Source organism: Frankliniella occidentalis, unplaced genomic scaffold (assembly GCF_000697945.3).
Source record: "Frankliniella occidentalis isolate FOCC.00 unplaced genomic scaffold, Focc_3.1 Scaffold86, whole genome shotgun sequence".
Taxonomy (NCBI): Eukaryota; Metazoa; Arthropoda; class Insecta; order Thysanoptera; family Thripidae; genus Frankliniella; species Frankliniella occidentalis.
Genome location: NW_026267215.1, coordinates 56,077 through 68,315, shown reverse-complemented (window position 1 = coordinate 68,315; position 12,239 = coordinate 56,077). Strand labels below are relative to the sequence as shown.

General features: G+C 44.7%; 1 protein-coding gene across 1 annotated transcript in view; it reads left to right on the top strand.

Annotated features, from left to right (window-relative positions):
- LOC113215302 (SWI/SNF-related matrix-associated actin-dependent regulator of chromatin subfamily A containing DEAD/H box 1 homolog) overlaps positions 1-12,239 on the top strand; it is a 39,835-nt gene that overhangs the window by 19,045 nt on the left and 8,551 nt on the right. Inside the window, exons 3-13 of the mRNA XM_052269222.1 lie at positions 3,937-4,101; positions 7,391-7,487; positions 8,849-9,202; positions 9,285-9,695; positions 9,764-9,959; positions 10,081-10,252; positions 10,929-11,200; positions 11,281-11,511; positions 11,600-11,704; positions 11,780-11,899; positions 11,984-12,195. Of these exons, the coding sequence (XP_052125182.1) occupies positions 3,999-4,101; positions 7,391-7,487; positions 8,849-9,202; positions 9,285-9,695; positions 9,764-9,959; positions 10,081-10,252; positions 10,929-11,200; positions 11,281-11,511; positions 11,600-11,704; positions 11,780-11,899; positions 11,984-12,195 (2,273 nt within the window). The 5' untranslated portion in view covers positions 3,937-3,998. The remainder of the gene's footprint in view (positions 1-3,936; positions 4,102-7,390; positions 7,488-8,848; positions 9,203-9,284; positions 9,696-9,763; positions 9,960-10,080; positions 10,253-10,928; positions 11,201-11,280; positions 11,512-11,599; positions 11,705-11,779; positions 11,900-11,983; positions 12,196-12,239) is intronic.

The following is a 12,239-nucleotide window of genomic DNA, read 5'->3' as shown; positions in this document are numbered from 1 at the left end:
ACAGTCTTACTTTTAGTGAGTAATGAAGCTCAGAAAAATATCTACTAGTGGATAGAAAACCAGAGATACACATTAGTCTTGTTGGATTGTTAACTGTAATAGCCAGAGCCAGCTACGATATTTCTCGTCCACCACAGACTGAAGTTGTTGCAATTAATTTCTGACAACGGCTACCTCAACTATGGAATCAAAAAGATTGCATTCTGTTATACTTCTTTTAAAACAATATAAGGTTAACAATTCTTGATGTTTTAAGAAGTATAATAGAACCAGAACATTTCCCTTGAGGTAACCTCGGTCAGATATTTACAGAAACAACTATGGACTAGGGTGAAGTGGAAATATTTGATGCACGACGCGATTCGAGCCGCAATCTGACCCAGGGTTAAAATAATTCTCTTATTTAAAACATTAAATACTAGTTAAGGTCTGTTTATAATGGGTGGAGAGTGAAAAGATAATAATTCAGAGTGAGAGAAGGAGCCTAATAACCTTAACCTACGAATGAATACTTACCAGCGCAGTTCATCCCGCATTTCTTCTTTTTTCTATTTCTGGCCGGCACCATCGTAGAAAGATTCACTTGCGTTCACTTGTGACTTGAATAGGGTTGGCTTGCACCAAGCTTGCACTCAAAACTGTATGGCGTGATGACTTGGGCTGGCCGATGACTTGACACTTTTGCGAGCTGACAATGATATGGCGGAGGTTGGACGCGTTGGACGTTTACCCGCCAAATAAGTGCTGCCAATGTCAACTAACTGGCAGTGGAGCAGTGGGTCCTAGAGTCCTAGAGGGGAGAGAAACGCGAACTGGCTTGGCGTCGTCGAACGTAGAATTTTTCATGAGTGCGCACTGGTGCGCACTGAGGAGCAGGGGGGAGGGGCGGCGGGCGGCGGGGAGGGAAGGCGTGGGGAAGGTATGAGAATGTCTCCGACGCAATCTGAAGTTCGCGTTTCTCTCCGTGGGTCCCGGCTAGGACACCAGCGCATGCGCAGTAGTGCTTTTGTTATTTGTCCGTTTTCTGAAATCATCCACAGCAAGTGCTCAAGGTACAGTAAGATTTAAGGTTATATTCCTTTTATTTCCTTAGTTTTGTGAATACACTGAAAGCTCAGTAGCCATAAGTTTTAGCAAGAAGGTTCTCCTTATGACCAAATAGATTGAATAATTCAAACAGAGGGTGCATTTTCAAAAAGTATATTTTTCTGGAAGGCACATTTTGTTCATTCCACTCAGTAACGAATTTTCTGGTATTTTAAGGTGAGTTTATATAGGGAGTGGAGTAGGGTTTTACAGTACAGATAGTGCGTCCTGCAAAGTTTCACGCGTGTCCGGTGAGTAGAAATCGAAGTGATTTGTAGAATGGTTTACGTGTTGAAGGGGGGTGCGGTTCAGGATACAGTTGAATATCGAACTTTGACTAGATAAAAATGGCAAAGTAATTGAAAAAGTTTCCTTTCCCACTTTCTGATCAGAACCCAAAACTGTAATATAATTTCAAATTTTATAACTTTTAAGAAAAAATATTTTAAACTTTTTACAAATTTCAGTTCAAATATAGTGTTGTTACAGTACTAGGAGTTCTAGAAGTGCTAAGCATTCAAAAGAACTTGTCAAAAGAAGTAGAGAACAGACAACCTATTTTCTCAAAAGATATGAAGCTCCAAAGAACGGAACAATACTAGAATCATAATCGTAACTAATAGTAGGACAGGTTCCTATAAATCTGTACAAGACACAAAATTCTTGTATTATAAAAAGCTCTACCTGGATTCATATTACACACATTAAAATCTAAATAAACTGTTAAAGACACCGAACTTATATTATCAGATAACATACTCAACAAAAAGATTGAATAAATGAATCACTGAGACGCGTGATATTTGAATCTGATTAAGGATTGTTTCATAAAGTAGACTTCATGGATTTTATTTGAATGTTAATCTGTTACAAAAACCATTAACATTCCATTGTCTCTATCCATATAAATTTATTTGGGGTAGAGACGCATTAGTTTTCTGCCCCAAGAAATTAAATGGCTTATGTCGCAAGAGTGCCTGGGCACAACCAAGTAATATCGAATCAACAAGTATTCATATCTACACAGTGTGGGTCACCTGCAAGAAATCTGACTTAATTTGTTTCAACTTGTGATACATAACAGGTTATAGAAGATCTCAGCCTACTTTGTTCAAACATAGATGATCTGCTATTCTTTTGTTGTAGTCAACATGTTTGTTTACTGACAGTGAGGGGCTTGTGGTGAGTGTGGTGATAAGGAGAGGTATGAGGGGAGGAGGGGAGGGGGGGGAGGGGGGAGGTGGCAATGCACGAATCGTTCCACGGGAGTTCCGGGGCCAAAGCACCACCGCGCGCAACCGACATTGCAGGTGGCCCAGGGTGGTATGCGAGGCAATAGGTGAGTGTTCAGCAGCTACGCGAGTTAGACTCGACCCGCGGCCGCGCTCTCGCCCCGGCGGGCAGCGCCTCGGCGGGGCCCGCCAGAGCGGTGGCGCAGGCGCGCAAGTGCATCGGCCAGGACGGACGGGTGCATCAGCCACGGCCAACACGCCGCGGCCGCGCTCCCATCACGGGCAGTGCCTCGACGGGGCTCGCGTCTCTACCCCAAATAAATTTTTATGGATACACTGATAAACCAAGTTGTTAGACATGCAAACTTAAATTCTCGCGCTCACAAGGAGGAACTAGCGTCACGCCAGCGCCTGCTGGAATAAAGCCCTTGCGTCGCATTCGCGACTCAGGGAGCTGGCCGGGCGGCCACCACGGCACCCCGCGGGGGCCTGCTCGGGCCCGACACATCAGACCAGGCGCGGCGGAACGGGGGGGGGGGCAATGCGCCGAAGGCGCCCCGAGAGGGGCGCCGCCAGGCGCCCGCTGGCTTTCACCGAAAATTTGATTGCGAGGGCGCCGAAGGCGCCCTCGCTGCCGGGCCCTGGTGAACTGGCCTAGGCGCCGAAGGCGCCTTTTCGTTAACCGATGCCACGTCATAAAGTGCGCACACGGGACACATGAACTGCATTTCGGGGCGCTCGAACATGGGATGGGGGGGAGGGGGGCATTTCCCGGGGCCCCAGAGGCCCCGAGGGAGCGCTGTCAGGTTCGAGGGGGCGCCAGAAAGGCGTTCGCCGGCACCTACAATTGGCACACAGGAAACATTTACAAATTTCTAGGGGCGCAGTTGCGCGGTGGAACGTGGGGTCATAGGCTAGGGGGCGCCATCCGGCCCGGAGGGGGCGCCGACATGCTGGATGGGGGCGCTTTCCGGCCGGAAGGGGGCGCCGACATGCCGGATGGGGGCGCCCTTCGGGGCAAAGGGGGCGCCGACATGCCGGATGGGGGCGCCCTCCAGGGGTAGGGGGGCGCCAAATCGACGATTGGGGGGGCGCCGAAGGCGCCCCCGGCTTGCCCCCCCCTGGCAAAAAAACGTTCCGCCGCGCCTGTTCTGATCGTCTTCGACCATAAAACACCGTCGATTTCTTTTGTCAAGACAAATCTGAAACTAGTCAAAGTTTGATATTCAACTGTATCCTGAACCCACATACCCTCACCCGCACCCCCCTTGAACACGTAAACCATTCTACAAATCACTTAAATTTATACTCACCGGACACGCGTGAAACTTTGCAGGACGTATTCCGCAGCTGTAAAACTGATGTAAACACATTCGGGCTTACCTACACGTCATTCAATCACTTGCTACGAAGCCCCAAAGTATTGAGGTGGGTGCGGCAGACGCTCGTCTGGGAATGCATCTCTTGTATTACAAGACTATGTCGTGGAAGCGCGATTTTCCAAGAAAGGATCTTGTAACATGCCACATTTACAAGGAAACGCCTTGAAGTCGTCCGATGTTTCTTGAAATACAAGAAACTACCTGGTATTAAAAGAAACTTTTTTTACTGTGTACAGGTGAATATTAACCGTGAGGTAGAGGGTGGTCAAAATAATTTCCAAGTGACTGTAAAACAGAAATGAACATTAACCAAAGACGTCAAGGCAGTGGACAGGACGCAAATGTCGAAAACGACTCGTACACGGCGCGTGCTGCGCCCGCCACGACTCCGGTCAAGTCAGGTAAGTCCAGCGTGCATGTCAACTCGTGCATGCAAGCGTGCCACGACACGCCGCGCCCAGCACGTCACGCCCCAACACGAGGAGAGCCCGCCACGACTCGTATACGTGCGTGCCACGCACGCGCCGCGCCCCGGGCGGTACAAGGACGACACGGCGTGACTTCCGCGTGACGGTACCGCACGGGGACGGCCCGCAAAGTCTAGTGCGTGCGCGCTACGCCCGCCCCGACGCCACGGCGTGTTGCAGGCGGCACTGGCGCACGACTCGAGCCACAGGCGTGCCGCGACGACTCTGGACATCGTGTTGCGCACGACCCGAACCCTGGGCGTGCCGGGGGTAACATTGGCGTTGGTGCAGCGCATCACTCGTCCCAGAGGTGTGCCTCGTCCCAAACACTGTTAAAAGATTTCGTCATTTTACGATTAAATTTGCCTACGAACAGTTCGTATTTTGCATTTGACGAACAATGTCGTAAAATCCAGATTACGAACTGTTCGTAAGGAAAAAACGAACTGTTCGTTGGTACTTTAACCCCCAAATGCAATTCCTTTCCTTGTAAAACCGTTTGCAGCTGTACAAAATGACCAATGACAAGGCCAATTCACATATCCAGACAAGGCTACGAACTGTTCGTCATTTTACGAACTGTTCGTTTTTGTTGCAAATAACGAAAAGTTCGTGTTGGAAATTTAACAGGTGTTTTTTCGTAAAATTACGAAAAAATCCCCTACAGTGAAGGTGACTCTCGCCGGGCGTGCGGACGGGCCCAACGACAAGTGCGCTTGTTCCACGCACGCGGGCGGATCTGGGCCCCACCCGGGCTTTGTGCGGGCTTCGCGCGGGCCAGGCAGATCTCCAGGCCGACCCCCGCGGCCCAGGCCGCGCCCGCGCGTCGCCCGCGCACGGGCGCCCCGCCCGGGCAGCGCCCGCGTGTCGCCCGCGCTTGGGCATGAGCCCATAGTTCGCCTAGTTTAATCGCCCGCGGGCGCGTTGTTCATTACTCCAGCGACCAGGAAAGCCACCAAGGCCCCTTGTGCGTATGCTACCACCAGACAGGCGTGCGGTCGGGTTGCCTACCCAGACCCCTAGCCCTCCTCCTCTTTCGTATACGCTCACGGTGGGGTGGGGTGGGGAGCCCCGCTGCGGCTGCGGCAGCGACAGCCACAGTATACGGTTTACAGTTAACAGTTTACGGTTTTCGATATTGTACCGTGTTAATTTACCGTACTACCTCTAAACTATTTAACGATTTTTGAAGGAGTTTTAAGCTTTTTGAAGAAGTTTTAAACTTTTTGAAGAAATTTTAAGATGTATTAAGACTTTTTAACAAATCTCAAGTAGTTTTAAACTTTTTCAAAGACATTTAAAGACAAAAATAAACTTTTTAGAGAAATTTCAAACCTTATTGTGGCCGTCTTGGCACCGGGTCTGCCCCGGCTTTCCCCCGGATTTATATTCATTGGGGTACAATAGGGGTACAAATTTTTAAACAGATTTTTATTATTGTGTTAAGAAATAACGGTTTAAAACCGTTGTTAAATTGTGGTTTTTTCTTACAGTGTAGCATACGCACAAGGGGCCTTGGTGGCTTTCCTGGTCGCTGGAGTAATGAACAACGCGCCCGTGGGCGATTAAACTAGGCGAACTATGGAATCAGGGCGCCCGTGCGCGGGCTACACGCGGGCGCGGCCTGGGCCACGGGGGTCGGCCTGGAGATCTGCCTGGCCCGCGCGAAGCCCGCACAAAGCCCGGGTGGGGCCCAGATCCGCCCGCGTCAAGCACGCACGGGGCACGTGCGAAGCCCGCGCAATGCCCGTACATGTTCATGTTCATGTAAGGGTTATAGCGACGTACGGGGTACGTGTAATGCCCGCGTTCACCCAGATTCGCCCGGATTCTTTTTTACAGGGGTCGTTCTGCACTGATAAAATAAACCACAGTAAAAACCACAGAAAAACTCTGGTCAATTTCATACCCAGAGTTTCTGTACTTTCCCTGTGGTGTATTACAGAAAAAGTACAGAAAATTCTGTACTTTTTTGTGTTTTTCACAGAAAAAGTTCAGAGAAGTCTTTACTTTTCTAGACTTTTCTGTGGTTTTCAATGGATCTGCACAGAAAATTCTGTGCTCTTTCTGTGAAAACCACAGAAAGGTACAGACACTTCTGTACTTTTTCTGTGCTAAACCACAGAATTTTTTACAGTGCGTCTCTGTCCATTTTTACTCGTTCTTTACCACCCACCCATACCTCTTTGGTGGTAGTCTGAACGAGTATTGTCGGCGGTACGGTGTCACACTTTTTTTGACCCCACTTTCATCTCAGAGTACACAACACCTACAGATATGACATTAGTGCCATTCTTCAACGGAAGCACTGGTCTCGATACCAAGTATGAACTTTTTTTCACGTTTAATAGTAAAATTTCGAGCTCTCTTAACAAATTTTTCGCGTTTTCATTCTAAGTCACTGCCCACAGTTTACTTGGGCATGCTGGAAAACATAGTTCAAAACAACGGCAGTTTACCATAGGTACATGTCTGCAGTCATCAGCTATTAATGAAAAGGTTTTATTAAGATGTTTCTTATCACTTTCGTAGCATTTTTTAGAGTTTACTTAATGGTTTCATCAAAAAATTCATAAGTCCCGTGAAGGTGGATCGAAGAGGTTATGGTGTCGCCCCCGACCGTGCTGCCATCTCTGGGCGGACTAAGTAACTAGGGCGTGCGCGCGGAAACTCGCACTACTCAAAGACACACTATGTCGTTACTCTGAGATGAAAGGTTAAATTCTATTGACCTCAAAGATTATGGGTGATTTGCACTGTAAAAAATTCTGTGGTTTAGCACAGAAAAAGTACAGAAGTGTCTGTACCTTTCTGTGGTTTTCACAGAAAGAGCACAGACTTTTCTGTGCTGATCCAGTGAAAATCACAGAAAAGTCTAGAAAAGTAAAGACTTCTCTGAACTTTTTCTGTGAAAAACACAGAAAAGTACAGAATTTTCTGTATTTTTCCTGTGATACACCACAGGAAAAGTACAGAAGCTCTGGGTATGAAATTGACCAGAGTTTTTCTGTGGTTTTCTCTGTGCTTTCTTTTATCAGTGTGGTTAAAGAACGAGTTTCCACTTAGCACAAAATACATTTTGTGTTCATACTTTCTCTTTCTTTCTTTTCCTATTGTTTTTCTAATGCAGTGACCATCCTCTAAGATAGTAAATCAACAGAAGTCTTTCAGGTTTTGATGAAAAAAAAGATAAGTTCACAGTTTTTTTTCTGTTTGTGTACAGGTAAAACCCAGAAAAGAGAGATTGCTTCATGCAACAAAGGCGGTGAATGTGATGAATATGATGGCAGTTGCTTGAAAAAGAGAAAAGTACTGGAAAGGTATGGTTAAGGCCTTATATCACAGTTACCCCATGGATTTTAACATATTGTTCTTCATTCAATTTCGGAGAGAGAAGTTATGTCTTGAATTAATTTATATGAACTAGAAATGTTTTTGTATTCGTATGGCTATGGCTTATGTTGAAAGTTTTCTTTGGTTCAAGCCAAAATGATAAGTCATAAGTCCAAAGGTTAGTTCGCAAGTTTCGGAAAGTTTTTATCGCTCCCCTGCACTGTAAAAAAAAATCACGGTCGCCCATACGGAAAAATAATGTGGTTACGGAACCAGGAACGGAAAAGTTACTGCTAATTATTCTCCGCCGGCTTCCGTTTTCAGTACGGAGTCAGGTACGGCGTTCCGTACCTACTCCCTATACAAGCCCATATAAAATTGGCTGGTACGGTAGCTTGGTACGGTAAATCTCCGTACCCCTACAAATAGCACTCCAAAAAGGGGGGTACGGAGCACCGTAAAGGCTCCGTTACCCAGAGCTGATTTTTTACAGTGTGGCCTCCGGAATCATGCGAATCTTGGTAAATCATACACATCAAGCTAATCTTTGTAAATTCACCCAAATATATAAAGACGTCGTTTCCTTCTAAACCAAAATTTCCCGGGACTTTTTGATGGCATGAGTTAGTTTAAAAGGGACCCACCTAAACATGAAGTTCCCAATTTTTATGACAGTAAGTGATCCAACTTTGAAATTGAATGAACAACAAAATGTTAAAATGGGGTAAACTGTGATCTAAGGAAGTCCTTAAGGTTAAGGCGGGATCCTAGAGTCACTGGTAAAATAAATGTATAGTTTTATATACATCTTTTGATGTATAGTTGAATTATAAATGCCTAACTGTCTACCGGGTCAGCCCCGGCACAGCCCCGGCTCGCCCCCGGGTATCCGGCCTCGAATTCGCATAGGGGGTACCCTTCTCTGTTTTTTCGGCTGTGTGGGTACGCAGGCGCCATGATCGCTGCCTGCCCCGGCACCGGCACCCGCCCCGGCCTTATACATTTCATCAGTCTTCCCTCGGGTGCTTCCTTAGTGGCTACGGTCAGGCTCCCGGGTAACCCTCGGGTAGTCTCCCGGATTCTCCCGGGTACCTCCCGGGTACCTCCCGGGTACCTCCCGGGTACCTCCCTGGTACCTCCCGGGTAGGCCCCGGAATCAAATCCTGTCTGGGGAAGTCTTAAAATAACTTTTTCTGGTTCCGCACTGTAAAATGCTTGCAAAGTATATTCTTTGCAACCTTGCAAAGAATTTTGGGTCTTTGTATTGCAAAGACATTCTTTGCAAGTTGCGAAAATTTTGTAATTAAATACCTTTTTTAAAAATTCTGTTCATTCTAACTTTCATCAGTGGTGCTGATTCAGCTTTAATCTCAAATGAGCTTACCGAGGACAAGAAGGAAGTATTTGAGTTCCTCTCTCAATCTGACTTGGCAGAGTTACAAACAATGCCATGCTCTGTCAAAAAGGCAAAATTAATTCTAGAAAATCGACCATTTCGTGATTGGACGGATATGGTTGAGAAATTTCAAAGAAAAGGTGGACCTGGTGATGAAGTTCTAAAGTCTGCTCAGAAACTTGTGCAAACTAGAGAACTAGCTTCTGAACTTATAAAGCAGTGTAGAGAGCTTTCTAGTCAAATGGAAGCAGCCATAGCTGCTGGTCTCTCTAATGTCCAATCAAAACCAAGTATAATGTCAAATGAGTATGTATGTCTCATGAAGCATAACTTATTCTTAGTGCTCACTTTACAAATTCTTGTTCTTAAAATAATTTAATGTTTACAGATTAAAATTAGCTGATTACCAATTAGCTGGTCTAAACTGGCTACTTGCATTGGACACTGTTCAAGTTAATGGTATGCTGGCTGATGAGATGGGTCTGGGTAAAACATTGCAAATCATAGCATTTCTTTCTTATTTAAAAGAAAAACAAAAATCTGCTCTAGGGAAACCTCATCTCATTGTTGTCCCTGCTTCTACTTACGGTACAAACTTTTGTTGCATCATCTGTCAATTTTGGTGTGGCTCTGCTACAAACTTAAATATTTTTCCTACAGAAAATTGGCAAAATGAATTCAGTAAGTTTAGCCCCAATATAAAAGTGAGGTTATACTCCGGGGATAAAGTTCAGCGGAAACGTCTGAGACAGGAATGGTTTAACGATGGGTACGGTGACACAGAAGTGGTTCTTACTACGTAAGTATTTTCCCCAAAATTAAATTGTTTAAGCTTGTTACTGGCTTGAATTACATATTTTTTTCTAGCTATTCAACGGTAGCAACTTGCCCAGAGGGACGATCCATGTTTAGAACCCTGCCATTACACTATGCAGTATTTGATGAAGCTCACATGGTGAAGAATATGACCTCCCAAAGATATGGACATCTTATCAACATACATGTAAGTTTAAAAAATTCCGTGAGGGAACGGACCGTGCAATCAGATGTTCGTACTCTAAAAGTATAAAAGTACCCAAGTAGCAGAGCTGCATAAAATCCGCATTTTATGTCCCATCTAAAAAGCGCCTAAAATGCGTGTACGCGCCTAAAATGCGCATACATGCGCCTAATGCGCGTTTAAGATGGGACATATATTGCGGTTTCAATGCAGTTTGCTCGATTTTGCTACCTGGGTAGGACTGCGCACTGCTGCAACAGTACGACAAAAGTTCCTACTGTGGAAACAGTGGGACAGTCCTACTGTTGAAATAGTGAGACAATCCTACAGTTTAATTTTCAGAGTACAGCAAGAATGTAGTTATTTTCTATCATTTAAGTGGCAGTTATAGCGGAGCTAGTCAAGACGGCCGTTGGCAAAAAAGTTTAGTCATAGGAGATTGTGTTCTACGAAAGGTTTTTTTTACATTACAAAAGCTTTGGGGTTTTCGGGATAGAAAAATCGCTGAAAACTTTCCCGGGCAGATTTGAAAACCCCTATTTTTCCCTAGTTACTACGAATTCAGCACAAATTTCGAGAAGGTTCTCACGACTGGAAAAACGTTGATTTGGAAGGCCGACTTTCTGATCCTCAGAGCCAACTTCTGGCAAACCGTGGCTTAACAAAGCTGTATGCACTTTTAAAATCGGTTAAAATATTTTTCATTATTACACGAATGATTCGGGTACACTGTTAAACTAAGTGTTCAACTGTTCAACACTTGCAAGTGTTCAACTACTAGATAAACACTTGCAAGTGCTCGACACGACAGTTGAGCACTTGCAAGTGTTCAACCTGCCAGTTGTGCACTTCTAAGTGTTCAACCGGCCAGTTGTGCACTTGTAAGTGTTCAACAGGGAAGTGTTGGACGGCGCCGTCCAACACTTCCCTGTTGAACACTGCTCGGCCAAACGGAATTTTCCCGTATGGCCGACCGTGATTATCTTTTACAGTGCATAGCTGTCAATGACCTATTCCTTAATCCCTTGTGAGGCGGGCGTCCTGCAGCATGTTTGCGCATCCCGAAAGCAAGCCCACTGACAAAAATGTCCAAAAACACTTCCAGAAAAATGTGGAAAAATGTTGGGACCCTACAGACTGTCTATAATTATCTGTATTTTGTCTGTTCTTTGGCTTCTAATCGAGTATTAGTAACAGGAACTCCTATACAAAATAATTTATTGGAGCTTGTGTCCCTTTTGGCTTTTTTAATGCCTAAGATGTTTGAAGGAAAGCATGAGACACTTAAACTGCTGTTTGCTTCGGTGAGTATTACTTTTTCCAGTTTTATCATGTGCAAGTAGTTCCACTATTGCAGTTCCTTCGCATTTGATGTTTACAACAGAAAACGCAACGCAACGAAAATGATTCAGAAAGTACTTTATCAAAATTTGAGCGCACTCAAATATTTCTTTCAAAGGAGATCCTCAAACCATTTGTGCTTCGTCGCCTCAAGTCCGATGTACTGAAAGACATACCCCAGAAAACATGTGAAACAATTCAGTGTTTTATGACTGAGGATCAAGAAAAAAAATACAACGAACTCGCAGCAAAGTTTTCCAAAGAGGATAAAGATGTAAGTAATATTTATTAGGCAGGCATACTTTTTACTTCGTCTACAACAGAAAATGTATTTCGTGATACTGTCAACATCAATTTTTCAGGAGTGTGATGGTGATGACAGTGTGAAATCTGTTCGACAGACGGGAATGTACATGAAACTTCGAAGGCTGGCCAATCACCCTTTGCTTTTAAGATACCATTTTGAGGTAGCAACAAAGTCTTTCAAAATGCCAAATGCGTTTCTGTTGGCAAGTGTATGACCTCCTATTCTTTTCCTACAGGATAAAATTCTGGAAAAAATGGAAAAACTATTGCTGAATGATATGAAACCTTTGTATAGCTTCGAAGAGCTCTGTGTTATGTCGGATTTTGAATTACACAAAATTTGCTTAGAAAACAAGGTTTTCATAATTTTGTGTTACATTCCAGTTGCTTTTCTAAAACGAAATGTACAACTTTGTTAACGAGACACATTTCTGTTACAGACATGCGACAATTTGCGTCTTTCTCCAAGTTTCATTGGAGAATCAGGAAAATTCAGGCAAATTGAGAAACTGCTACCAAAACTTTTTGAGGAAGGACATAAAGTCCTTATGTTTTCCCAGTTTTTGATTGTTTTAGATATTCTAGAGGAGTTTTTGAAGCAAAAAATGTATAAATATCTCCGTTTTGATGGAACTACTTCAGTAGCCCTTAGGTACATAAACCTAAGAATCCTGTCTGCATGATATTTAGGGAAAC